Source organism: Meira miltonrushii (assembly GCF_003144205.1).
Source record: "Meira miltonrushii strain MCA 3882 unplaced genomic scaffold FA14scaffold_3, whole genome shotgun sequence".
Lineage (NCBI taxonomy): Eukaryota > Fungi > Basidiomycota > Exobasidiomycetes > Exobasidiales > Brachybasidiaceae > Meira > Meira miltonrushii.
In genome coordinates, this window is record NW_020289945.1 from 2,716,118 (window position 1) to 2,742,067 (window position 25,950).

The 25,950-nt window shown below is 43.2% G+C and overlaps 10 protein-coding genes across 10 annotated transcripts; 6 read left to right on the forward strand and 4 right to left on the reverse strand.

Annotated features, from left to right (window-relative positions):
• Positions 1–2,803: 2,803 nt before the first annotated feature.
• FA14DRAFT_125181 (ras GEF) lies at positions 2,804–4,339 on the forward strand (the record flags this gene model as incomplete). The annotated part of the gene is made up of 1 exon (XM_025496688.1): positions 2,804–4,339. One exon carries the CDS (start codon positions 2,804–2,806, stop codon positions 4,337–4,339), a length of 1,536 nt encoding a protein of 511 aa, XP_025354573.1.
• Positions 4,340–4,887: 548 nt separating this feature from the next.
• FA14DRAFT_161722 (FAD/NAD(P)-binding domain-containing protein) lies at positions 4,888–6,207 on the forward strand. The gene has a single exon (XM_025499256.1). The coding sequence runs from the start codon at positions 4,950–4,952 to the stop codon at positions 6,141–6,143; it is 1,194 nt and encodes a 397-aa protein (XP_025354574.1). The 5' UTR covers positions 4,888–4,949; the 3' UTR covers positions 6,144–6,207.
• On the reverse strand, positions 6,043–8,091 carry FA14DRAFT_70819 (uncharacterized protein). The gene has a single exon (XM_025502741.1). The coding sequence runs from the start codon at positions 7,910–7,912 to the stop codon at positions 6,323–6,325; it is 1,590 nt and encodes a 529-aa protein (XP_025354575.1). The 5' UTR covers positions 7,913–8,091; the 3' UTR covers positions 6,043–6,322.
• Positions 8,092–9,410: 1,319 nt separating this feature from the next.
• FA14DRAFT_161724 (uncharacterized protein) lies at positions 9,411–12,027 on the reverse strand. Its single transcript, XM_025499257.1, has one exon. It carries the CDS (start codon positions 11,996–11,998, stop codon positions 9,485–9,487), a length of 2,514 nt encoding a protein of 837 aa, XP_025354576.1. The 5' UTR covers positions 11,999–12,027; the 3' UTR covers positions 9,411–9,484.
• A 212-nt stretch (positions 12,028–12,239) lies between these two features.
• Positions 12,240–13,865, forward strand: FA14DRAFT_70835 (putative ARG4-arginosuccinate lyase). The gene has a single exon (XM_025502742.1). It carries the CDS (start codon positions 12,321–12,323, stop codon positions 13,755–13,757), a length of 1,437 nt encoding a protein of 478 aa, XP_025354577.1. The 5' UTR covers positions 12,240–12,320; the 3' UTR covers positions 13,758–13,865.
• FA14DRAFT_70836 (putative RHO1-GTP-binding protein of the rho subfamily of ras-like protein) lies at positions 13,866–14,842 on the reverse strand. Its single transcript, XM_025502743.1, has one exon. The coding sequence runs from the start codon at positions 14,654–14,656 to the stop codon at positions 13,973–13,975; it is 684 nt and encodes a 227-aa protein (XP_025354578.1). The 5' UTR covers positions 14,657–14,842; the 3' UTR covers positions 13,866–13,972.
• Positions 14,843–15,248: 406 nt separating this feature from the next.
• On the forward strand, positions 15,249–18,270 carry FA14DRAFT_136974 (putative VIP1-actin cytoskeleton organization and biogenesis-related protein). The gene has a single exon (XM_025497028.1). The coding sequence runs from the start codon at positions 15,306–15,308 to the stop codon at positions 18,144–18,146; it is 2,841 nt and encodes a 946-aa protein (XP_025354579.1). The 5' UTR covers positions 15,249–15,305; the 3' UTR covers positions 18,147–18,270.
• Positions 18,271–18,428: 158 nt separating this feature from the next.
• FA14DRAFT_173974 (uncharacterized protein) lies at positions 18,429–22,170 on the reverse strand. Its single transcript, XM_025500511.1, has one exon. It carries the CDS (start codon positions 21,964–21,966, stop codon positions 18,772–18,774), a length of 3,195 nt encoding a protein of 1,064 aa, XP_025354580.1. The 5' UTR covers positions 21,967–22,170; the 3' UTR covers positions 18,429–18,771.
• A 304-nt stretch (positions 22,171–22,474) lies between these two features.
• Positions 22,475–24,025, forward strand: FA14DRAFT_191350 (PLP-dependent transferase). The gene has a single exon (XM_025501859.1). It carries the CDS (start codon positions 22,570–22,572, stop codon positions 23,941–23,943), a length of 1,374 nt encoding a protein of 457 aa, XP_025354581.1. The 5' UTR covers positions 22,475–22,569; the 3' UTR covers positions 23,944–24,025.
• Positions 24,026–24,473: 448 nt separating this feature from the next.
• On the forward strand, positions 24,474–25,866 carry FA14DRAFT_165310 (Pkinase-domain-containing protein; the record flags this gene model as incomplete). The annotated part of the gene is made up of 2 exons (XM_025499950.1): positions 24,474–25,380; positions 25,733–25,866. The coding sequence occupies 2 exons, from the start codon at positions 24,474–24,476 to the stop codon at positions 25,864–25,866; spliced, it is 1,041 nt and encodes a 346-aa protein (XP_025354582.1).
• Positions 25,867–25,950: the final 84 nt, after the last annotated feature.

Genomic DNA, 25,950 nt, shown 5'->3' on the forward strand with positions numbered 1-25,950 from the left:
AGCCGCAATGACATCAAACGCTGCCGCATCGGGAAGGGATTCCAGAGAAGATCGCTTGGGTGTAATCGACGCTCGAAGACGAAGTAGGATGAGTGATCAAAGCAGTGCTCTGGGTTCTTTGCTGACATCGAACGGCACAACAAATAGCAACAATTCTCAAACCGACATAAGCTCGATGGTCACACGCAGTAATGCAGCCTCCCTATCTGATGCAGACAATTCACGTAAGATTGCTTTAATGGCAGCCGAAGCGGCATCGCGGGGTGGACAGAGTGCATTGATGGAAACCTTAGAGAAAGAAAGACTTCGAGCACATACTGTATCAGGTCCTGAAGGTCAACAGCAAGATTCACAATTGGCTGCTCTACTGGCCGGCAGACCAAGAGCACAGACTGCACACGCGGGAATACCTTCTACATCTTCGACAAAGAGCAGCAGTGGAAGTCAAACAATCCCCAGTAGAAACGGGTCAAAGATGTCAGGCAGTGAAACTGATTCATTCTGGATCCCAAAAGTGAACGAACAAGGCGAAATCTTCTATTTCAACACACAAACAGGTCAACAAGCTAGGGATCTTCCCGAAGGCGCCGAAAGTCAAGAGAAAGAGGAATACTTGGATGAAACATTGGCATCGACAAGCCGATACGGCTCCCGCACAGACTCTAAACTATCCCGAAGACCAGCAGCATCCAGTGAAACAAGCGATTCTCGACCAACTTCTTCAAGTAGCCTTCATACCGCAGCAACACGTCATTCACGTATGAATACTGTCGAAAAGATACCCGATTCTTCACAAGTTCCATACCCTTGGATTGTACGGACGAGTGACGATGACCGAACGTTTCACTTTTTCAACCGACAAACACATGAGATCAGTCATGATCTCGATACAATCCTTCCGTCATCCTCTAGCGCTACGAATGAAGACAATGACACCGTCAGATCGATGAGCAGAAAAGATACAGTATCCCGAAATGGACGAAAGAATAGCATCGTACAAGGAAGTACAAGAAGACCGGCAGATCCTTCTCGCTATCGCAACGAAGATGAAGTCGAAACTTTAGCCTTCCAATCAGATATGTCGGTGAACGATTCATTGGTCGAATTGCGTCAAATGATCGATGAAACGGGAGATGCAATCGCTGTTCTTGCATCTATGGCATCAGAAGAAATTGGCGAAGATGGTCTCAGTGTGGAAGACGAGCGTGCTCTAAGGGAAGAGCAAAACTCTCTCAAAGACGAATCGCGATTGAGTCTGGCGATTGCGAATGTGGTGCAGAAGATCTGTGACCTGTTGCGTGCAGCAGGTGCACTAAATATTTCCCCAATCGATCTAATGAATGCATCAGAAGCCATTCATTTGGTTCACGACGGCCAGAATGCAGGGGATGCTTTGGCCGGCTTCCAAAATTCCGTTCACCTTTTGCAAGGAAGGACAATGAGCTTAAACGATACCCACGATACCGATCCTTACTTATCATCTGCAATCTTTGCTGCTACGCCCGCTGCGCCGCCAACATTATTACCTTTGGGTAAAAAGATCAACGCCACATTGTCCAAATTGGTGCTTTCTGCACGATCTGTCGTTGAACAATCTTGCTTGAATGCAATGGAAAGGCCATCATTCACACAACCTCAATTGGAAAAGATTTTGAGTTATCGTCACCGCATCAAAGATGATTCGATGGAACTTGCTCGTGCTTTGGGTATTTTCAGCAATGAGGTGATGCATTCGAAATCTATTTCTCGAAACGGTAACACTTCACAAAAGACCAATGCTTACCTCAAAAGTGGAAAAGCCAACAGTGGAATCGGATTGAACGTCTTTGGTGGTGGTTCAGCAGCTGGCTGGCGCGGGAACGGATTCGTGCTACCAAGTGCAACCGAAGCGGCAGTATTACGAACACGGACTCAAATGCCTGATATGCAATTGAGCGATATGACAAGAGAAGCAAAAGAAGCATTCTGCACTGGAAGTATCGCTTTGCGTAGAAAGCCAACGCAGGATCTTTCTCGCGAGATTGTGGAAGAGGTCATCGCATCAAAGTTTGCACAGTACGCTGAGATTTTATCCGATTTGAGCACATCTCTTGCCTCGCATGAGAATGACGGAGATGTATCAGCACAAACAATCAGTGTTCTCACCCTCAAGGTATTGAGAAGATTTGGCGCTCTGATCAGTTGGATAGAAGAGCTAAATCTTGCTTCGTTCCTTGATGTTGATGGTCCAAATCCAGAAGATGTGCGCATGTCAGCAGAAGAGGCGGAAGAATATACCAAGCTGGTTTACAATGCACGACAAACACTTCATACCTATGGCAATGTGAAGCAAGCCGCCTATGATGCATGTCAGATGTGGTTCCTTTGCGTTCAAGACCGTACTTCGGACGCAATGGTATTGCCTGACCATCGAAGGGTGTTCGATGTGAACGAAAAGGTGCTTGAGTTGGTTGACCTGCTTGGTTCATCTGTGGTGCAATTACAAGGCAATTTGGCAGAATTATTACGCCTCTCCGAAGAACAAGCAAAGTATGAGTTCAACACAATCGGTGCCAGAGCAAAAGTACACGGAATTGATGAAGTGAGGATGAAGATGTTGGAAGATAAGCCTGAGCCGTCTAGTCGACCTGTTGGGCACCCATCTCAACATGCATCTTCTTACAGCTCCTCATCTACTGCTTTGGCAGTTCCAAATGGTGCATCTTCAGCAAGTTCGTCTACTGCTGCAGGTTCGGCTGCTCCTGCCGCTGCACCAATACCAGAAAATAAAACTGCTAGCATTCCTCCTTCATCGCTCAAAGCGATGTTCCAACGAGCTCGATCTACTTCAGTTGCTACAGGAAATTCAGCCGCTTCCAATGATTCCAGTAGACTGCCTACGCACGATGACACAGACGGAACTAAGGGTGTATCGAGATTACGACGTGATACAGTCGATGGCATTTCATCTGCTGGTATACCGAGTGCCCCTGGATCTAGTATTGGTGATCATGGTACAGATTCAGCATCTACAAAACAAGCAGAAGAAGTTCCATGGTTCTTGCAGCCTGATTCACCGCCTGAAGATATCATGTTGAACCCGAATGGACAGGTGAAAGGTGCAACGTTGGCAGCATTGATGGAACGTTTGACGATGCACAATGCTTTCGATTCGAGCTTCAACAGTACATTCTTGATGACGTATAGATCCTTCACGACCACAGAAATCTTGCTAGACCTTCTCTTTGCTCGTTTCCGTATTCAAGAACCTGATGGATTAACATTGGATGAACATGAGATGTGGATCGAGAAGAAACAAAGACCGATTCGTTTCCGTGTCTTTAACGTGCTCAAATCTTGGCTTGAATCCCATTTCCAGGAAGATGAGGATGAAGAGCATATGAAACGTATCCGTGCTTTTGCATTGGATGAAATGGCTCATTCGCCTGCAATGAATATGCCAGCCAATTTGCTGTTGCGTATTATTGAACGTAGAAGTGGAACTGGTGAACAGATGAAGATTACAATGGTCATGCCTGCTTCTGCTCCACCACCAATTTTACCCAAGAATTTCCGAAAGATTAAATTCTTGGACATCGATCCACTTGAAATGGCACGTCAATTGACATTGATGGACAGTAGACTGTACAATCGCATCCGACCTTCGGAATGTTTGGGCAAGGCTTGGAGTCGTGACTCTGGAGCATGGAAGGCAAAAGGTGTTCGTGATGTGATTGGAGCGAACAATCGTGTCAGTGGTTGGGTGAGTGAAGCCATCTTGGTGCAAGAAGACGTTAAGAAGCGTGCTGCATGGGTGAAACATTTCGTAGCAATCGCCGATCGTTGCTTCTACCTCAACAATTTTTCAAGTATGATGGCGATTTACTCTGGCTTGAATAACGCATCACTCAATCGTTTACGCAGAACATGGGATGCTGTCAATCAACGTCATTTGCAGTTGTTCGAGAATATGCGTGCCATCCTTGCACCAACGAGAAATTTTACAAAATATCGTGAAACATTACGCAAGCTCAATCCACCTTGTGTGCCTTTCTTGGGTGTTTATTTGACGGACTTAACGTTTATTGAAGATGGTAATACGGATCGATTACGAACGGATGATCGATTGATCAATTTTAGTAAACGTCAAATGACAGCCGAAAAGATTCAAGAAATTATGATTTATCAAAGCACACCATACAACTTAACACCCGTTCCTGGCTTGCAAAAGTTCATCGAAGAGAATTTGATCGAAGCAAGAAGTGATGATGAATTATTCGAACAAAGTCTTCGATTGGAACCGCGTGAACGAGAAGATGAAAAGATTGCTCGTCTTTTGCAAGAAAGTGGATTTTTGTGATCGTGTCGTGGTTAATTGTTCTTGTTCGCACTTTTTGCTCTCTTTCTTTTTGCTGCGATTTATTTATATTATGTTTTTTTATTGCCCTCTTTTATGTCATCTCCTCCTCCACGAAAAAGCAATTCGTAGTCACACTCACACAGACGTCAGAAATATATCCGATGACAAGCAGACGAATTCAAACATTCCTTTCTTTCCATCATCTTTCCGCCTTCAATCATGTATTACTACTGCAAATGACTATACAGTCATCCTTTTGTTCAATACAAATTCATTACACTTTCTTTCATGATGACATTTCGCACAGCTTACTGTTGTCATTAATATACGTCAGTATTTTTCTACTGCTGCTAAAGCCGATGGCGCAACGCTGAGCAAAAAGTTCGCAAGGGGCGCTGCGCCGTGCCTGACGGGCCCCAAAAAAGGACCGAGCGTTTACGGCTTGATGTTTGACAGTTGCCTTTTTCGGCTGCTTTTGTGAATTGAATCAAGATGCAAGGACAAATTTGAGGCTTGCGTAAGATTATGGGAAAAAGGTATAAAGAGGCTGACCTGTCAAAGATCTTTGTGTTTGGCTCTCACTTTCATTCCCCCTTTATACCTTCACGCAATGTCAGAACTTAAAAACGTCGTCATCGTTGGTGCTTCTGCTGCTGGAGCACAAGTTGCTCATCAGCTAGAAAAGACATTACCATCCACCCATCGAATCGTTTTGATCGAAGCAAACAATTTCGCTTATTGGCCAATCGGTGCTTTACGTGCTTCTGTTAAAGCTGGATTTGAGAATGAAATCTTTGCATCTTATGATAACTTCTTCCCAGCCGATTCAAGACATATCATCTTGACTGGCTATAAAGTAGCAAGTATTTCGGCTCAAAGTGTTAAATTGGACAAACAAGCTCCTGCTCCTTTCAATTCTGATGAGATCCAAGTCGATATTGGAGTGATCGCTACCGGATCGAAGTACGCTTATCCAATGCGACCGAGCAGTCAATCTCTCGAAGAAAGTGTTGAATCTTTACGTAAATTACAAAAAGACATTGAACAAGCAAAGAATGTTGTCATCTTGGGAGCTGGTCCAGTGGGAATCGAGATGTCAGGTGAAATTCGTGCAGTTTATCCAGACAAGAAGATCACAATTATCGAACGTGGTCCAAGGATTCTGAACGGTTTCAGAGAAGCTTTGCATAATAATCTTTTAAATCAATTGAAGAAGAAGAAGATCGAAATCAAGTTCAATACTAGTGTCGAGGTAACGGATGACCTGCAATCTTCTGCTCAAAAGCTCTTGAATGAACCTCTCAAGCTATCCCTATCCGACGGCTCAACGATTGAAACTGATTTCCTATTCATCGGAACGGGAGGTTCACCTAATGTATCTGCTGTCCCACAAGAAGCATTATCAGAAGCAACAGCAGGGGTGAAAGGATCAAGAGCACCAGTAAAACGAGTTGGTGTTGATCAAGGTACATTACGAGTTCAATATGAACCTTTGAAAGAACGTTGGTTCTGTTTAGGTGATGCAAGCAATTCAAACGATTCAAAGACAAATATTGCCGCTACTGCTCATGCACCAATCGTTGCAAGTCAAGTTGTCGGTCAAGCAGGAAATACGAAAAAGGGTGTAAAGCAACATACAAAAGCCCTCAATGCAATCTCTGTTCCTCTTGGTCCGGATGGTGGTGCAACCCAGGTTATTTGGCCCGTCTTTGGTGAATGGGTCACCAGTTTAGGTAAAGGAAAAGGTTTATTGCTGAACCTATTTACTCCAATATACCCTGGCGGTCAACCGTTGAAAAAGTGATGATGTACATACCCTTGTTGTGGAATATCTGTCAATTGCATTCTTTATATCGTCACTCTCTGGTTTTGAATTGTACAACATCTTCTCTTTCCGATTAATAAGTCTTAGATTACAGGGATAGAGTCTCGAGAAGGAAAAAAGATTATCGGAGAATAGGTTGCGAAAAAAGAGTGTGGGAATTATTGAGCACTTCCATAAGCGCTATGTCTTTGCTCTTCGAGTTGATGTGGTAGCACGGGTGTGAATTGTACATTATCTTCCAAAAAGTTACGATGACCGGAAGTAGAATGAGAGTGATTGGAAGCCGGGCCATGATGACCGCCAATACTGCCTTGTTGAGCATGTGGTGAGCTTGCAAAGTATGGTTGATTGGAACGAGCGTATTGTTGATGAATTGGTAAACTATCTTCTGTTGGATTCAAATTGAATCTTCCACGATGATTTTGTTGAGAGTCCATTGGTGACATTTGAACAGATTCAACGTCAGTCTTTTCTTCGACGTACACTTGTAATCCTCTTGGATCTTGTAGACTGATGGTTTGATCACCGTTCAAAGGCGCATTATCGCTGTTCGTTCTGCTTCTTTCATTACCAAAGTATTCCGTTCCGATCGTATCTTGATCCATGCTATCACCTTTATGAGGAGAAATTGGTGTGAATAAGTTTGGATTGACAAGATGACCTTGTCCGTTCATTGCATTCTCGCGTGCCATATGTGTCGTTGGCGATAAAGGAGACAAAGGAGTGAATGATGTAAAGTTTGCAGGTGTTGTTGGCATTGAAGAACGATAACTTCTACCTTGACTTAAAACAGGTCCTTGACCTCTATCAGAACTACTGATGGCCGCACGTTTAACAGCTTCAGAAGTTTGACGGAATAACATTCCTGCCATTACCGGACCAACGAGAACGAGAATACCCGAAACCAAAACTTGATAAGAAGTTTCATTGTTTACTGTATAATAAACAATCAAGAAAGCCAATCGCGAAAGTTCCAAAAGCATAAAGTATCCAACACCTTGACGTAACAGCAATCCACTCAAAGAAACTTCTCCGACCGAATGACCTTCTGCTTTACGTAATGCTTTGTTTTTACGGTTCTCGGCCGTCTTTGTAACGATCAAATGGTACAGATTGCCCAAGCCTCCTTCCAATAATCTGTGTGTTGTCAATAGCAAGATCAAAGAATCCAAAAGGATGACGAGAACGATGTAACAGATAAACACGGTTGCATGTGGCTTTTGACTTGTAGGGATGGTTTGATAAGCGCAGAATGATGTTCCAGGAATGTTGTATCCGTATCCAAACGTGACCACAGAGTAGGTACATAAAGCCACATAAGAGATATACAAGAATCCAAGTGGGATGGTGATGAGTTTATTCCAATTATAAACGGCCAAAGTACGTTGAACGAAGATTAAATCGACAGTGATAAGTGGAATAACCCACATTACGTTTATTCCGATCGCATAATCATGACAATTTGAACCGGGCAAATTCATATAAATCACAGTGATTAACATGAAAACGAAACAACCATAACGACATAAAAAGTATGATAAACGATTTGATGCTTTTACCGGTTCTCTCCAACCGGGTCTTTTGATTAGGTTGTAATCATATCGTAAATTTGACAAGATTTCCAACGTAATCACTCCAAGACAAAATGAAAACGTAAGCATTGCTGCTAATAGACCGGGTGCTTGATGATTAGGAACATGATGAAAGACGATATTGTTGTATTGCAACGAAGGAGCGGAGGACGCCATGCTGAAGTGAAATGAGGATACAAAATGAGAGTGAGGTGTTGATGGATGGTGGGGAAAGAGGTTTTGATAGGGTTATATCGAAATGCTTTGATTGTTTATTTGACACAAATGTCTCACGTAAATCATTTCAGCAACTCTAATCAACTAATTTTTCGGCCATCTAACTGATTGCCATTATAGCAAGCAGGTTGAATGGAATTAAAACTATCTTGCATCATGCATTACACTTGTTTCGCAATTCTTTAATTCACTTTTAAAAAGAAGAATCGCACAGACATACGGTCACTTACCCCACTCTAATTGATGCAATTGAGATTCAATTTGAGCATATGGTATTGCATGCAATCATGGCTTTTTTGAATTGCTCTCGCTTCTTGTGATCGCTAATTCCTTCATTTTGCCTGTCATGATGATTTCTCTAATATTCTCAATCAGGGGTCCCCTTTCTTCCTTCGGTACGGCAATGAAATGAAAAAAGCTGCCGAAAGAAGTGAGTTAAAGAGAATATTTTTAAAATGAATTCCGAGTTGTGTATTAGCGTATGTTTGGGATTGAATGTCTTGAATTTTAATGCAGATCATGCATTTGAAAACAAAGGGGAAGCACTTGGTCAGTGTTTTAACTCGGTGTTCAATGCTTACTTTGCATTCGTTAGCGTGAGTAAAATTAATAACCCGCCAACAGCCAGAAAGAAGAAAAAGAAGAAGAAGAAAGTATTTTTAGCGTTTTAGGAGAAAAAAAAGTTTTTAGACCTCTTCCCCAACTGTATACAAGTGTGTTTTCCTGTAAGCTAGTCTTAGCTTTTGAGCCACTATTTTGGCTTTATCTGATCAAATTAGGAAAGAAAAGCGAAAAGTAGTGGGTATTTAGAGCTCAAATTTTCATAGGGCTAAAAATACTTCTTCCCTCCAGAGAAAAGATCCCCGAGTCCTCTAGTCGGGGATCATTCATTCTTACTCTCTTTTGTAGAAAAGGGTCCCTATTTAGCACTTGCAAGCCTCTGAATAGATTACAAACCCAGCAAATGCAATTTGAAATACAGAGTGTGAGAAAGGTACAAGAAGAAAACCGATCGTGTGGTCAAGAACATGTCAAAAAGTGCCGATAAAGTGCAGAAGGATACCCTGCATAAATGAATGTAGTACATCTATGCTACACACAGACTCTACTTAGATTGATTGTCAAAGCGTTTACATCTTCTTCTTTTAATGGTATAGGAAAGTTTTACCCTTTTTTAGCATTAGCTGCAGCTTTTGCAGCTTTAGCGTGGAAGAAATTAAACAAGTTTGCATGGCTCGTTTATTCGTACGCGAGCGAATCAATGATCAACTCGGCCTTCTCTGTTCTTTTTATTCTCCGTAATAAACAAGCATTGATTAACAAAAATGCGAAGTATTCTGTGCAGCTATGACGGGCACTGTGCATTGGCATTGCATCTAAGCACGGCCATCTCGGAGGTGTTTGCGTTTACGGGAAATAGAATGGATTAAATAATCAATCATCATTAAATCAAAAAAGAAAGGGTATAATAAACATGAAAGAAAATAGTCCATAAATAACAACAACAATCAATCAATCTTCATCTGGCATTCCTGTTGCTTCAAAGTAACTTGGTGGCAAATCGGTTAATTCATCATCTTGAAATTGCCATTGATCGGCAGAATGTCCAGTATCGCTTTCATCAACCGTTAATGGTGTACCGGCAGCTTGTTGAGTTGTAGATTGCATAGCTGTAGATGCGGCAGATGAGGATGATGAGGGAGGAGGTGCTTGAGAGGACGTTGCAACAGAAGCCGGCTGTGAGGTGGCAGAACTACCTGCAGCGGACGAAGAAGATGAGCCAATCTGTTGATGTCTTTGCATTCTAGCTTCTTCTTCGAGTCTAGATTGCATAACTCTCTTTTCATCTTGTGTTGTCGTGGTAGAAGTAGGTGGTCTACTGGCTGCCTGTTGTACAGGTGGTACAACAGGAGGAGTAGAAGGAACAGGTCGAGATGCCAGCGCTGATTGTGGAGCATGACCGGACGGTGTCCCTGGCTGTGACGGTCTGGGAGAGTGGGATATCGGCGCAGTAGGATTGCTGGAGATCCGATTTTGATTAGCCTTACTCGGCGCCGGTGCCACAGGTCTTGCAACGTTTTGGTTCGTTTGACTGATAATCTTGCTTGGTGGAGTCGCAGCATTTGCTGTCACCGCCGGCCCCGAACTTTGACGACGGGAATATGAGGCAGCGTTCACAGGCGTAGTGGTACGTGATGGAGCACGAATAGAAGAGGTAGCGCTGGGTGCGATCCGAACCGGTCTAGATGGTGGACAGACCAAAACGATTGGCTCTACATGAAGCGGATTTGGCGATTGTGGATGACGAACGACCATTGTGTATTCCAATGTTAAGACTGGTGTCTCGAAGCAAGGGGCACAGGTCGGTGGAAGATCGATGATTCCAAGCCAATATTCTGTCTTTCGTCTCGTTGACGGCTTCCCAATCGCTCCTGTACTTCTCTCGTCCTTCACTTGTACAGCATGAAGGTCAGGTGGCTGTCTGCCCGGCGACAAAAATCGAGATGTAGTCCCTGCACATGGGCCTTTTGTTCCTTTAGCAAAGACGTTGGTCTTTTGAAATAGGCCAACAGTAGGTACCCTGCTTAACATCTCTCGGCGTAATTCTCCATCGCCAGAGTACTGTACTGTGCGTGATAGAACATACGGTATTCCTGACCGCAATGCAAAGACGAACGGCCTTTTGGGAACATGGAGTGTGAATGTCTCCTTTTCCACAGAGATAGACCGCTCTGCCACCTTTTCAACTTGAGTTCCAAACAACATCTTTGAGAAGAAACCCGGTTTGTCGGCTTTCTTGTTTGCCTGCGGCACCTTTTGCTTTATCGTACTTGCTTTCGTCTGTCCATAAGCCAGCTTGATAGATTCCCATTGCGCAAGAGGTTCTACCAGTCTTTGTAGGTCTACTGGTCTCGAGCCTTGCATAGATTCAAATCGCCTAAGCAAAGAATCCACTTCGCCAGCTAACCTTAATCGTCTCAATAATTGCTCTTCCAATCCCGACAGATTCTTTGGTGGAGGCGGCAGGTATACAAATGGAGCAAAAATCCGTTCATTCGCTCGGAAGATACCCGGTCTCTCTACCGTCACCTTTGCATACCATTTAATACTTGCCCAGTCTTTCGCAAGATGAGGTACGGGTATTGAAGATGTCAAAGTCTCCCACTTGCTCTTAGGTGGAGGGCGTTGGACTTGTTCAGGCTTGTTAAGAGGACTCAAGACGAAGGAAGGAGGAAGCTCTTCGCCCTTACCTGTCTGACTTGGCAGATCGATGGAAAATGGAAATTCATGCTTCCCAACATGCATCATTGTCGGATCGGCACTGTCTACACTTGAAGCCGAATTAGCGTCATACAATTGTGATTCAAGTTGTAGAAGCAAGAGCTCCTTCTCGACACTTTGCTCAACGGCTGGATGTGTGTTCTCCAATGGAAATGGTTGCTGAGGTGTTCCTGTCCTGGGCACCAAGACCCGTACAACAGCTTTGATCTTGATGCGAATAGCAGAGACTCGTTCGTTCGGTTGTGCATGTATAGTGACAACACCTTTCATCTGTCCTCTTCCACGATCAGCCGTTCCTCCCATAAACGTGAGCGCCTTTTGCGGAACTGCAGTATTGATATCCAGAATAATTCTTGCTCCAGAAGATAAGAATGTATGCTTGGTCTTTAATTGTCCGGACTGCAATTGTTCTTCACGCAATGCTGCTGCCGCTGCTCTGGCCTCTCTGCCCGTCCCGCGAGCGATTCGATTTCTTGGCATTTGATCAGCTGCTGCTTGTGCTTGACCAGGTGGTGCATTTAAAACGGATTGAGGAATTGCATCTGCATTCTCATCAGGCTTTCGTGAATAAAGTGGTAGATTGGACGCTGTCGAATCCGATGACGAGGAAGATGGTTGCTGTTGTGAAGTGGAGGATGTGGGATGACCTGGTCCAAATTGAGTCGTTGTTCTTGAATCTATATAATTGTATACTTGTCCTTGTATATCATTCACTGCTTGTAATAATTGATCCCTTCGTGACATGATGGTTGAATGACATGCATGTATTCACAGAGATCAAAGCGACGGGGAAAGTGGCGGTGTATTTTAATTTAGCTCTGCATTTTGTTTGCCAAGAGTGCATTAAGATCTGCACGCCCGGACCACATTAAAGCTTATATAATCCATGAAGAAGGATTGGAAGAAATGAGTCAAATTAATGCAAGCTGCAATTTGACACAAAGGGCAAAACAGCAGTATTTCTGTTATCTTGATTAAGACGCATTTGTAAAATCTATGCATTCTTCTTCTTTTTCTTTCTCCATCATATTCCAATCAGAGTTAACACACACACCACCATATCAACATGAGTGTTGCACCATCAAACGACGACTTCACCAAGCGAAAGCTTTGGGGTGGTCGTTTCACAGGCAGTACAGATCCAATCATGCATGCTTTCAACGAATCATTATCCTACGATAAACGTATGTGGGCACAAGATATTCGTGGCTCTCAAGCTTATGCTCGTGCTTTGATCGGATGTCAAATTCTCACTGAAGAAGAATGCGATCAAATCGTTAAAGGATTGGCTCTTGTAGGAGAAGAATGGAAAAATGGAACTTTTCAAGTACAACCGGATGATGAAGATATCCATACAGCAAACGAACGTAGATTGAAGGAATTGATCGGCACAGTTGCTGGAAAATTACACACCGGTCGATCAAGAAACGATCAAGTAGCAACAGATATGCGCCTTTGGTTGATGGATGAAGCACAAGCTTTGGCTGCCTTGTTGAAAGAATTCATTCAAGTCATCGTTTCTCGTGCCAGGGCTGAAATCGATGCATTGATGCCAGGATATACCCACTTGCAAAGAGCACAGCCTATTCGCTGGTCTCATTTGTTGTTGAGTCATGCATCCTATTTGGTTGCAGACTATCAACGTCTTTTGGATTTGCAACCACGTATCTCCGTTTTACCATTGGGAAGCGGTCCTTTGGCAGGTAATCCTTTCGCCGGATTGGATCGTGATGCGATCGCTAAAGAGCTTGGATTTGAGACTGTTGGAACAAATTCCATGCACGGTGTCAGTGATCGTGACTTTATCGCAGAAACATTGATGTGGGCAAGTTTGACAATGGTTCACATTTCCAAATTGGCAGAAGATTTCATCATCTATTCTTCTGCTGAATTTGGCTTTGTACAATTGAGCGATGCGTACAGTACAGGATCGTCGATCATGCCTCAAAAGAAGAATCCTGACAGTTTGGAACTGCTCAGAGGAAAGAGTGGTCGTATCTTTGGAGATATGGCAGGTTTCATGATGACCTTGAAGGGTATCCCATCAACCTACAACAAAGATCTACAAGAAGACAAAGAGCCTCTCTTTGATGCTGTTGATACGATCAGAAGAAGCTTGCAAGTCGCTACTGGAGTGTTAAGCACAATGACAATCTTCCCCGAAAAGATGCGTGCCGCCTTGACTCCAGATATGTTGGCTACCGATTTGGCCGATTATCTTGTCCGCAAAGGTATTCCTTTCCGCGAAACTCACCACATCAGTGGAAGTGCTGTGCGTATGTCGGAAGAACGTAAATGTCAATTGAGCGACTTGACGTTGGAAGATCTGAAAACACTCAGCCCAGCATTTGAAGAAGACGTTGTCAAGGTATGGTCAATGGAAGAAAGCGTTGAACGTAGAAATGCAACCGGTGGTACAAGTAGAAGAGCGGTTGAGGAACAATGTGATCGTTTGGAACAATTGATCGCAAGCACGTCCAATAAACGAGTTCGAGTAGAATAATGGCATTCCATCATGTATGTTTAGTACAAAAATTATAAATGAGAAAGAAGCAATAGAGTCCATCGTGAGGATGCCATGTGTGCGCTTTGCCATTGTGATGCGAAAGATGTTGGTGAGAATTAGTACAAATGTGCAGATGCAGAGCGATTGATCTTAATTTACTGTAAAAGAAGAGGAAGAGAAAAAGTTGAATGAAGATATCTTTTTTTTGTTCATCATAGCACTAGGCACTTCTTTTGCCCTATTCTTTTCTTGTTCCATCTCTTTCTGCATGCTTCACGTAAGGCAGTATCAAACACTTCTTGTACACCATCTCGATTCTTTGCACTGCATTCGACGTAATGTCTTGCTCCGATTTCTTTTGCGACTGCCTGTCCTTGTTCGGGTGAAACTGGTTTTGTACCTTGAGCGGCCAACATTGCCAAACCGTGTTTATCCGATCGTAAATCTGTTTTCAATCCAACCAAAATGATCGGAACGCCTTCACAAAAGTGATTTACTTCTGGATACCACTTATCCTGTACGTTTGCCAAACTGACTGGATAATCGATCGCAAATCCGATCAAGATAACATCTGTTTCCGGATAACTCAACGGTCTTAATCGATCGTATTCTTCTTGTCCTGCCGTATCCCAAAGTGCCAATTCGATCGTCTTTCCTTCAAATCGAATGATTGGAACGTAATTTTCAAATACTGTTGGGATATATTGTTCGGGAAATCTGTTTTCTGCATATGTGATCAAAAGTGCCGTTTTTCCTACCCCTCCATCTCCTACCATAATCAACTTCTTTTGTAAATCTATATGCGGTCTTCCGGGAATATCTCCACCTCCATTCGGTAGTGAGCCTTGGCCTGGAGGCGCTGAATTTAGCGTAGAGGATGTCTGCTGTGCGTTCATTGTGATTGGTGTGATGTATTAGATGTATTGTAATGATACCTTGAAAGCAGATTCGATGATCCGTGTTCAACTTTGATCAAAATAGTTCCGGTTCGACTTTTCCTCTGATTGTACTTTGATAAGGACGAATCGGTAGAAAGGGATGATCTATCTGAATGCTGGCGACGTTCTCCTGGAACGATTGTCCTGAGTTTTTGTTGTGTGGGATAATTCTGAAACAGAAATCGAACGACAATGATGGTCTGATGAAAAGATAAAGATCCACATTCATTCACCAACACTTCTTCCGCGCGTACAACATTTTTAATTTGGATTTTTGAGAAAACAATAAGCAAAGACTGATGAAATGCAGTGCAAAGTTAAATTCTACGATTAACACACTTGCATCTGCGTCTGCACATAAACAACAACAACACTTTCATGCCTAATGTTATTTATACGCGTCGAAGGCTTAAAGCATGTGAGCTGCTCTCCCGAACCCCTCATAAATGCTCCACTATACCGAGCCCTTTTTTCTTAAACACACCGCTAGAAGATTTCGAGTAAAGTTCCGCAAATATATGCGGAAGGAACGTGTTTAGCCGACATACGACATCATCCCTTCTTACCATTCTCGCCTGTCAATTTGGCTCAGCAATCAAAAGGCATCATGGCAAACAATGCCACTGAGCCAATCTTGCTTGGTGTGGCAGCAAGAGATAGAAAAGCAAGAAGTAAGCCAATGTCACAAATCCTAAATAGGATCTTAAACAATCCAGAAATCAATTGTCAAATTGTAAACTTTGGTGATAAAGTCTTACTTGATGAACCACCAGAATCATGGCCTGTGGTGGACGTTTTGATTTCATTCTTTTCCGATGGTTTCCCATTGGATAAAGCAATCGCTTATGCTGACTTACGTAAACCCGTTCTCGTCAATGATTTACGTTTGCAAAAGGTTCTGTGGGACAGACGGGCTGTTTTGGCAATCCTCGATGCCGTAAAGGTACCCACACCTCGTCGACTGGAAGTGGACAGGGATGGAGGTCCAGAAGTAGAAGAAAAAGTGTTTGAAGATCTCAAGAAGAGACTCAAGCTTGATCTACGAAAAGGTCGTCAACCTTCAGTAGAATGCAAAATATCCGAAGATGATATCGATACTTTGATCATTACCAAAACAGAGCAGGATGGTAAAGTAAACACCACCACAATGAAGAAGCCATTCGTGGAAAAACCTGTTAGTGGAGAAGATCATAATATTCACATCTACTTTCCCAAATCAAGAGGAGGAGGCGGAAGAAGATTGTTTCGTAAAGTAGGAAACAAATCATCTGAATATGATGCAGAACTTATTCATCCAAGAGGAGATGGTTCATACATTTACGAGGAGTTCATGGACGTTGATAATGCCGAAGATGTAAAGGTATATACCATCGGACCGCATTTCGTTCATGCGGAAACACGCAAATCGCCCGTTGTGGATGGAATGGTGAAGAGAAATCCAGACGGAAAGGAAATTCGTTATATCACAAAATTAACCGATGAAGAAGTTCAAATGGCAACAAATATTTCCAACGCATTTAAGCAAAATATTTGCGGATTTGATCTACTTCGAGTAGGAAAAAAGAGCTATGTGATCGATGTGAACGGTTGGAGTTTCGTGAAAGGAAATGATTTCTACTATGATAATTGTGCAGAGATCTTGTCTAAATTCTGCAAGGTCAACGTACCCAGACCCTTAAATCAGAGCAGGGGTCATACACCAACACGAGGAGGTGATCAAGAACAAGCATCTTGGACTTTGAAAGCGAATGTGACCGTATTCAGACACGGTGACAGAACCCCAAAGCAAAAGCTAAAGCGATCCTTCAAGCCGAAAGAAAAGTGGGCTAAGCCCCTTTTGGATCTTTTGCAGGGACGAAGGGAAGAGATCATCTTGCGAAATAATTTAGAAATCATCAGTCAAGCAGCACAAAAAGCGATGGAAATTGAAGGAGCAAATGTGGAAGATTTAAAGTTGGTGATCCAATTGATCGAGAGAAAGAAAAATTTCGGAGGTACAAAAGTACAAATAAAGCCATCGTTTGATAAAAAGTCTGGAGAATTGGAAAAGATGCAATTGATCATCAAATGGGGTGGTGAATTCAGTCATGCTGCAAGACATCAAGCAAAAGATTTCGGACAAAACATGCGAAGGGATATGGTAATCATGAACGATGCTGCTTTGAAGAATTGCACAATCTATACATCTTCTGAGCGTAGAGTTACTGCAAGTGCTGAAATCTTCGCTGCTTCCTTTTTGGAGGAGAAAGCTGATCCGAGCAAACATCCTTTGGAGTTGATCATTCGTAAGGATTTATTGGATGATTCAAATGCGGCTAAAGATTGGATGGACGTTGTAAAGAAAGACTTAAAGCATTTGCTACGTCCCGAAGTTGGTGGTAATGACAAGCCCACCGGCTGGCCAGAAGACCTTGATGGACCATCAATCTTATGTTCGCGCGTTTCAGACCTTTTGAAGGAGCTAAGATCAGTCATGAGATCAAATTGGAACAAGATTGATGTTGAACGTGTTCAAATGCGTTGGTGTACTCATGAAACGCCTGCCTTGTTCCGCGAGAGATGGGAAAAACTCTTTGCCGATTATGAAGAGGATCCATACGATCCAGGCCGTACAAGCGAGCTGTACGATATGCTCTGTCATGATGGCTTGCATAATCGGCAGTTCTTTGAGACAATCTTTACCAATCCTGAAGATAAAACGGAAGATCGTTTACGCACGTTACAAGATCTTTATCGTATGAGTATGGCTTTGTTCAACTACATTTGTCCAAGAGAGTACGGTATCACCACAGACCAGAAGGCTCGTATAGGCTTACTCACTTCGATGCCCCTACTGGAACACATCATCGGAAACTTGCGTGCATCAGACAAATCGAGCTTATGCTCTCTCTACTTCACAAAAGAATCTCATATTCACACTTTACTCAATTTGATCTTAGCATCAGATCTGCCAATCGTGATGCCCAGTATGCCACCTTTGGATTACTTTTCTTCGATCACATTTGAAGTTTTCGAGAAGACTGTTGCACCCTCAACTTCTACAAACGCAAGTCCAAGAGATTCGGTTTCTTTGCAAGGTAGTGTTGATGCAAATAACGGTGGCTCTTCAACAACTGCAAGTAGCGAGAATGGCACGCCAATGCGATCATTGTTGATCTCTTTATCCGAAGGTGCACATAGCGATAATATCCTTTCGGTTAATGTGGACGCAAGGCATGCGCTTACACCTTTGCCACGAAGACCCTTAACTACACATATCGATTTAGACGAAGCTTTGAATAAGCTAGGAGCTCATTCAACCACCCTTGATCATTTAGACGCACCCATAGAACGTGGTCAAGTAGAAGGAGGAGCGGTTTTCTTTGGAGAACAAGATTCAGAAACGGGTGTTTTGCCGGTAAAACAACGTAGATCAAGTACAGATACAGATCAAACTACCGGCATTTAGACATAGACAATATCATCCTTATACAAAAGTTTTTTGCACTAATTATCTATCATGTATTCCTCGGATTTTAGGATCTTCGGTGACTTTGGTCACTCTATTCATCATTGCAATTTTTGTTCCCTTGACATCATGTGCGGGTCGTCTGATAGCCTTTCATGCTTTTCATGTCTTCTCTACTTATTTTTTGCAACGCTCTCACTGCTATAAACTTCTCTTAGGCTCAAAAAGTGAAAGCCAAGAAACAAAATCAGAATTGATACAAGTACAACTAAACGAAAAGGTGAAAGTATGAAATAGTGATCAGACGGTGACAATGAATTGAACTGGTTGCTTTGAGGTGGCCAACCAACTGTTCACTCCTTGAGGCAAAGTTTGATCGTCAAGAACGGAAGTGTCCTCCTTGACAGCCAAGTAAGCTTTGTGCTAGTATACAATTACGCGCCGACATCATCTACGAATATAAAAGAGCGACACATTTGGCCAAACCTTTATTAGATACGTCCATCATAGCAACATTCATGCTTTACGGACCGCAAATGCAATTCTCATAGAATCTTCTAAAGATGACAATGGATGTATAAAGTACAGATGCAATGTAGGTCGACAAAAGTCAACTTGACTTCTTCTAGTGTGGTGGTGTTGATGGTATAGGTGTTCCTTTGATACTCTCGGCATCAGTGTTTCTTTCCTCCTTCGCTTCCTCTATCAATCGATTGCTACCATAAAAGTCCACAATCAATCGAAGTAGATCCTCCATTGCTTGATTTTCACGTTTCTGTCTTTCAATTTGGGAAGGATGGAGACCACTTGTAATCTCGCGAAGCTCATTCCAAAGCTGGGCGACAGGGCCCCAATAATTTGCAAGACGTCTATTGGAGAATCTGGCACGACGAGCAATACGTCTTGCTTCTACGGTTTCTTCTTCAGCCTGAACTTTATCGTATGGAAATTGTCTGGGTCGACCTTTATAATCAATCAACGTTTGCATTATCATGCCATTTTCCTTCAAATCTCTTTCAAGGAATTTTCCATGACTTTGTATCGACGTTCGTAATCTGTCATCTGGAACAAGACCAGCGCGCAACGAATTTGAGAGATACTGCAAAGCGAGTAGGTGCTTTTGGCTTTGATACAAGTTTTGATAATATTTGGTCGTATTCTGCACGGATAGACGCTTCTTTGTCGGCTTTTGCATTGATGAAATTGCGATTTGGCCGGAATTATCATTTTTGTTCTTCTTACCCATTTTCTTTTGTAGCCAAACGTGATTTTCATATTCCTCCCGAATTTTTTGGTGCGCTTTGTTTTCCAAATCTTTTAGCAACGGTTCCATACTTTCTTGTGCCTTTACGCTGGTTTCGTTCAATTTTTCAAGATTTTGAGATTTTGAATCCTTATAATGCATTTGCGCCATACGTACCATAGAAAGAATGAAAGCATCTGGATGAACTCGCCTTTCTCTCATTTCCGTTAATTCTTGCTGTACTCCTAACCAATCATTCCTGCGTAAATGACCTCGAATGATTGCAGCAGAGATACGCAGGGAAGAATCAATACCGGATAACGTTTGTCGTGCTCCATCACGAATAGCGCGCGCATCTTCAAGTCGATCTATCGTCACCAAACCTTCCAAAATAGGTGCAATATGATGAACAGTAGGCTTAATCCCATTAGCCAACATATATCGATAAATGATGACTGCCGAACCATAATCTTGTCGAACAACTGCAAACACTCTTAGCCTCAACGCATATGCCATTGGAGTTAGTCGTGGCGTGAGATGAACATATGGATCTGCGCTCATTTCTTCGGCCTCGAGAAGCGATGCTGCACGACCTTCTGGCGTTTCTTCAATCTGCAATGTGGGATTAGAGTATCCACCGATAAAGTTGGAAATTTCGTGTGATTTTGTTACCCATTCGAGATTTTCCCTTGCGTCCCGGGATGGAGATGGGATTTGTTCTCTTTTAGCAACGATCACTTGATCGATGGCACCTTCTGAATTGAGAGCGTCGATAAATATGTTCAAAGCTAGATCGCCGTCTTCCTGGGATCGTTGCAAAGCATGTTTGGATAAATTAGTCATAACAGTTGACAGCTGCTTGTAACTTGCGTCTTGCATTATTGCCTTGAATAATGCTACAGTACCCTGAAGAACTCCCTCGGTAATTTCTCGGATCTTGATAAGATCCAATAAAACCTCTCGCGCCTTTTCGACAGCATCTACGGGATCGTATATTGTTGAACATACACGAAGACATTCTCTGAAACATCTTTTCGAAGGTTTCACAATCGGTTTGGGCAAGTGAAAATTGAGCGAGTGTGGCCTGCCTTGATTTTGCAAACAAATTCCAACCATATGTGATGCAAAGACGAGGGCATCTTCCGGTCTGCTGTCTTTGCGCAATGCTTTAGAAATCGCCAAATAGCTGGCAGTGTAATCTCCTTGGACGTCGAGATCGATAGCTAGCTGTAAGAATTTCATTGCTGCTTCAGGATTGTTGCGATAACCGAACATGGAAATCACTGCTCGCATGGTGTCGAAATCGGGAATCCATCTTTCAGGCTTGCTGAGGAGGTCCTTTCCTACACCAAACATGCGAAAAGCTAGCAACACTCGACGAGGGTTATTATGAGAGCTGAAATGCGAGACCACACTGGCAAACGCTTGCTGACCATCGACGTCCAATTCTTTCGCGAGTTCGCCCAGAAAACCTTTCCGTCTGCCCCGTGGATGCATTCCAAGCAAAGTTCCCCAGGTCCTGCCGTCAATCACATGTCCGTGCTCTCGTGTGGCCATCAATGTCTGCCGTACGGCTTCTGCCTTTCCATCTTTCACTTGCTCTGCTAATAAAGTCGTAAACACAAGTTCGGGTGCTTTTCTGTCGTGAGCTTCATATTCCTTCCAATACTGATCTACATTGACCGAATCTGTTGCAGAACTTTCCGATCGTTTAAATCTGCGATGTAACAACAATGCTTCAAATCTAGCCAACATAGCCCAATCATCTTCTTCATTCAACCCTCCAGACGCAGCTTTGACGAAATCGGCAGTGAGCTCATACTTGCCGCGAGTGAATGCAGTTGCCAAAACCTTTTTCCAAGAGTGAAGAGGTGTTGATGTATATGACTCCGAATTCGCACCTATCTTGCTCGCACGTTCTAACAGTGCAAGTGCACGTTGATCTTGTCCTACATGCAAGTATGCTAATGCTAAATCTGGCAATAATTTGTCCAGCAATTCGACTTCATTCTCTGCATCTCGAAAATACGTTTCTGATACTTCGTCCAATAATTCCACTTCATTTACTGTAAAGGCTGATTCGAGTGGCTTTTTCATAATATCGCGAACAAACGTTCTCCCTAGTAAGATGTCCTGTCTTTTTGACTCGATTGATTGTCTTTCGGGCCGTTTTCCTTTCGGATCGCTTTCATCGCCCCCTCCGAATCGATCACTTGTATTTCTTTGGCGTTGGGCTTCTGTAACTCCGACATAGGAAGCGGAATCGTAGCGACTGTCGATCGAAGATGCTCTGTCTGAAAGAGCAGCTTTTCCTCTCTTTCTATATTGTAGTGCAGCTTCTAAGCTTTCTGCCGACTCTCTCCTATACGGCACTGCTTCTTCCGCATTGACCTTCTTTGATGGCTGTAAGGTCGAGTAAGATGTCGATGCGACTGGCGTTTTTTCATTTCGACTTCGTTCAAAAGGGTTTTTAGAAGCATCAAGACTGCCAATCGAAGGGTACAAGAATGCAAGAGGCGATTGATGCTGTATTTCTCGTACAGCCGGCCGTATCCGCCCTCTTGCAAGGCGTATCATCTTCCACGATCGAAAATCCGACTTCGATCGTCTTGGTCCACTTGGGCTGTACCTTTTGACTGACCTCTATGTCTTTGGACCCTTGGCTGTTATACAATTGGTCAAACTCAAGTGTTTATCATCATATGTTTGTTCTTTGTATTGTGATCATCTTTGCTTTCTTTGTCACTATAACTTGTGTGTGTGTGTGTGATCGTGTGAATGATGGTTCTTCTAATTGTATGCTGATCTTTTGTAAGCTTCTAAACTAAAAAAATATTAATATTCTCGCGTGAGCCTTTAAAGAGTGTTAAGAGTGTTTGTCTTTGTATGTGATTTGCGGTGAAGATGTTTACATAAGCTGTGTAATTCTACACTAGAAGATTTGATGGGGTGTCTGTGTGTGTGTGTGCATTTAACCGGCTGAATTAAACAGCGCTTTCTCCGAAGAAAATAAAAAAGAGAGTTCCGCATATATTTATAGCATTGGAGCAGTGTATTTTTAAGGCTTTTCTTCCAAAGAATGTTATGGCGATCGAGAAAGTGTTTTCACTGTTCTTCCATGTCTATATAAGATGAGATATCCTTTCCTTCCTCTTTCTCAATCTCACTCTTCATCTCAACATGCTATACGATAACCTCCTTTTGGCGCTCAAAAAGCGAAAAGAAAAAGGAATCTTACGAGGCTTAAAGCGTTTTGCAACCTTGCAAGATCCCTCCAACACTCCCAAAGATGTTCCTACCTCTTCCTTGCCTCTGGTCGACTTCTCTTCCAATGACTATATGGGTTTAGCCAGGAGTAAGGCACTAAAACAAGATACCATCAAAAGAATGCAGGATCACGGTAACATGCTTGTTGGAAGCACAGGCAGTCGGCTATTGGACGGCAATTCAGAAGAACATGAACAACTTGAACTTCGACTTGCACAACATTTCAGTGCACAATCAGCACTCTTGTTCAATAGCGGATATGATGCAAACACTTCTATGCTATCTGTCATGCCACAGCCAAACGATGTGATTTTATACGATGAATTGGTACACGCAAGTATGCATGACGGAATGCGTTCTTCCCGCATTCCATCTTCTCGAAGAATACCATTCAAGCATAACAATCTGGACGACTTTACGCTTAAATTGCAAGATGCATGGGAAATTTGTCAAGCAAAGGATGCAAACGTAATTGTAGCGGTCGAATCAGTCTATTCTATGGATGGAGACATCTGCCCTTTACCTCAGCTTATCGCAATTTTGAATAAGCATGTACCACAGAACAGCCGCTGCTTGATCGTCGATGAAGCGCATGCAGTCGGTTTATATGGTCTCAATGGATCTGGAATCTGCGAGGCTATGGGCTTGCAAGATTCTGTTGACGTCCGATTGGCGACATTCGGTAAAGCATTTGGATGTTCAGGTGCAGCTGCTTTATGCTCTGACCTTATTCGATTATATCTAATCAATTATGCAAGACCTTTGATCTATTCAACCGCTTTGCCGCATCCTGCTCTGTTCACCATTCAAGCCGCTTTGGACCTACTCAATACGCCAGATGGCACATTACGAGCACAGCATACATTCTTTCTCACACATCTCTTCATCGAACGTCTTCATGGTTTGATGGGAAACGTCAGTGCTACTGGAGGAACAAAACATGTGCAATTGCCAAAGGATATTCAAAAGCGGCTGAATTCCAGCCCATCCTTTACGGAAAAACGAAAAGAGCATCCTTTAAGTATTCCGCAACCTCCAATCGTACCAATCCTGACGTCTCACGCGCATGATTTGGCCAAATATCTCGTTTCACATGGCTATCTCGTACGTCCGATCGTTTATCCAACCGTTCCTCGTGGATCAGAAAGAGTTCGAATTTGCATTCATGCGCATAACACCCAAGAACAAGTGATCGGCTTGACTGAATGCGTTGCAAAGTGGATCGAAGATGGCAAAGTGATCACGGGGGATGGTTTCCGGGGTCAAGTAGAAAAGGCAAAGTTGTAATTGTACCATATTCAATCATTTCCCTCATTTGTATCATAATCATTTGTAATTACAGTATCATATCTCAATTCATTCAATCGTCATCATTGATCATGTCGACCTTTCAGGAGAGCTCTCCACTTTTTCCCACAAACCTGATCCTCCTCAGGACCTTTTAAAGTTTAGCGCTTGTTAACATGAGCGTGGCTCAGGCCTTGTAAACGCCCACATGCAGGCTAGGAGGTTATTCGCTTCCCTCGCGTGTGTGTGTGTGTGCATTACTGAAGATTGTGTGCTTCACCTGTTTTCCCTTTCACTATTATCACCCTCGTGACCCAAAGTAGAGAGGACTTTATCAGTATAAGAAACGATGGTCAATCATCACCTGATCTAGAGAGTAGACCTCTTCCCAATCCAAACTCGCATTCTAAATGGATCTCCGTAGCCTCGCCCCATCACAGGCGGCGGGGCTATCGGTGGGAATGAATGGAATGATGGATCAACAACAACAACAACAACGAATACAAAAGCAAGGCTTTGCACCACAAATGATGAGCACAGAATCACCCGGTAGAAAATCACCTCCAGTTCATACAACATTCAAACGATTAGAATTGGTCGGAAGAGGTGCTTATGGTGCGGTATATAGGGGTATGCATATCGCCAGCGGGAAAGCGGTTGCATTGAAAGTTGTCAATTTGGACACGCCCGATGATGACGTCTCCGAAATCCAAAAAGAAGTCGCTCTACTGTCTCAATTGAGGGAAACCACGAGCAAGAATGTGATTCGATACTGGGGCTGCTGGTTGCGTGAGGCAGAATTGTGGATCGTGATGGATTTTGCTGAAGGAGGAAGTGTCAGAACCTTAATGAAAGCGGGTCCAATTGCGGAAAAGTATGCCTGCATCATCGTGCGGGAAAGTTTGATCGCACTGAGCTTCTTACACAAAAGTGGAATCATTCATCGTGATATCAAAGCAGCCAATATTCTTTTGACCACCGAAGGACGAATTCAATTGGCCGATTTTGGTGTAGCAGCAACATTGGTTTCCAGTAGCGTTCATAGTCGAAGGATGACGTTTGTCGGAACACCCTATTGGATGGCTCCAGAAGTGATCACTCAAGGTAAATCATACGATCAAAGTGCAGATATTTGGAGTTTGGGAATAACGGTATACGAAATGCTGATGGGAAATCCACCTTTGAGCAACGAAGATCAAATGCGCGTAATCATGATGATTCCCAAGAATAAACCTCCAAGACTTCCTGCAGAAAGCAATTTCTCTCCAGCTTTGCGTGAATTTGTCGCCTTGTGTCTTAATGAGGAGCCAAAGGAACGTCCAAATTCTGACGAATTGAGTAAGACAAAATGGATCAAAGCAAGTGTTAAAACGCCTGTGTCAATCTTGAAAGAACTAATTTCTCTATACAATGCATGGACGAAGAGCGGTGGAATGCGTATGAGTCTTCTGGGAGCCGAAGCCAGTGATCTCAATGATCCTGCTAATCGTGAATCATTTATCTTTGACAATCCAGATGGGGAAAATTCGGGATGGGAATTCACCGATGCGAACTTCCAAGATTTCAACAATATGTCGAATACACCATCAGCACCAGTTCGTGATCATCCACTATTGCGACTATTTGAACAAGAAGGGGATGAATCACTTGCTACAAATAACCCTGGTCCAACTCAGGCAAACACTCCCCTCAATCTCCCGCAATACAAAGGTGCTGAAATTCGTCCTGCCCCGGCTCCTCCCGTTTCAGGTGCAGATGCTACGACATCGGTACCGACTACGACTACAAGCGTCAATACCGCACCAACGTCATCAGCAGCAAGACCTGCTGCAGCGATCGATGACAACGACATCGACAAGAAGGCCTTCACAGGAACTGGAGCTACACCTTTCCGATTTGGTGGAGGAGGCGGAGCAGTGGTGACTCCAGTGGAAGCTTCTGAGTCGAATACACCTCCTGCTCATCAATCAGATACTGGCAGAAAGAGTGTGGAGGAATTGGAAGATT

Coding starts and splice junctions, on each gene's coding strand:
- FA14DRAFT_161724 (XM_025499257.1), bottom strand. CDS start 11,998: ATGTCACGAAGGGATCAATTATTACAAGCAGTGAATGATATACAAGGA.
- FA14DRAFT_70819 (XM_025502741.1), bottom strand. CDS start 7,912: ATGGCGTCCTCCGCTCCTTCGTTGCAATACAACAATATCGTCTTTCAT.
- FA14DRAFT_70835 (XM_025502742.1), top strand. CDS start 12,321: ATGAGTGTTGCACCATCAAACGACGACTTCACCAAGCGAAAGCTTTGG.
- FA14DRAFT_191350 (XM_025501859.1), top strand. CDS start 22,570: ATGCTATACGATAACCTCCTTTTGGCGCTCAAAAAGCGAAAAGAAAAA.
- FA14DRAFT_173974 (XM_025500511.1), bottom strand. CDS start 21,966: ATGATACGCCTTGCAAGAGGGCGGATACGGCCGGCTGTACGAGAAATA.
- FA14DRAFT_161722 (XM_025499256.1), top strand. CDS start 4,950: ATGTCAGAACTTAAAAACGTCGTCATCGTTGGTGCTTCTGCTGCTGGA.
- FA14DRAFT_70836 (XM_025502743.1), bottom strand. CDS start 14,656: ATGAACGCACAGCAGACATCCTCTACGCTAAATTCAGCGCCTCCAGGC.
- FA14DRAFT_136974 (XM_025497028.1), top strand. CDS start 15,306: ATGGCAAACAATGCCACTGAGCCAATCTTGCTTGGTGTGGCAGCAAGA.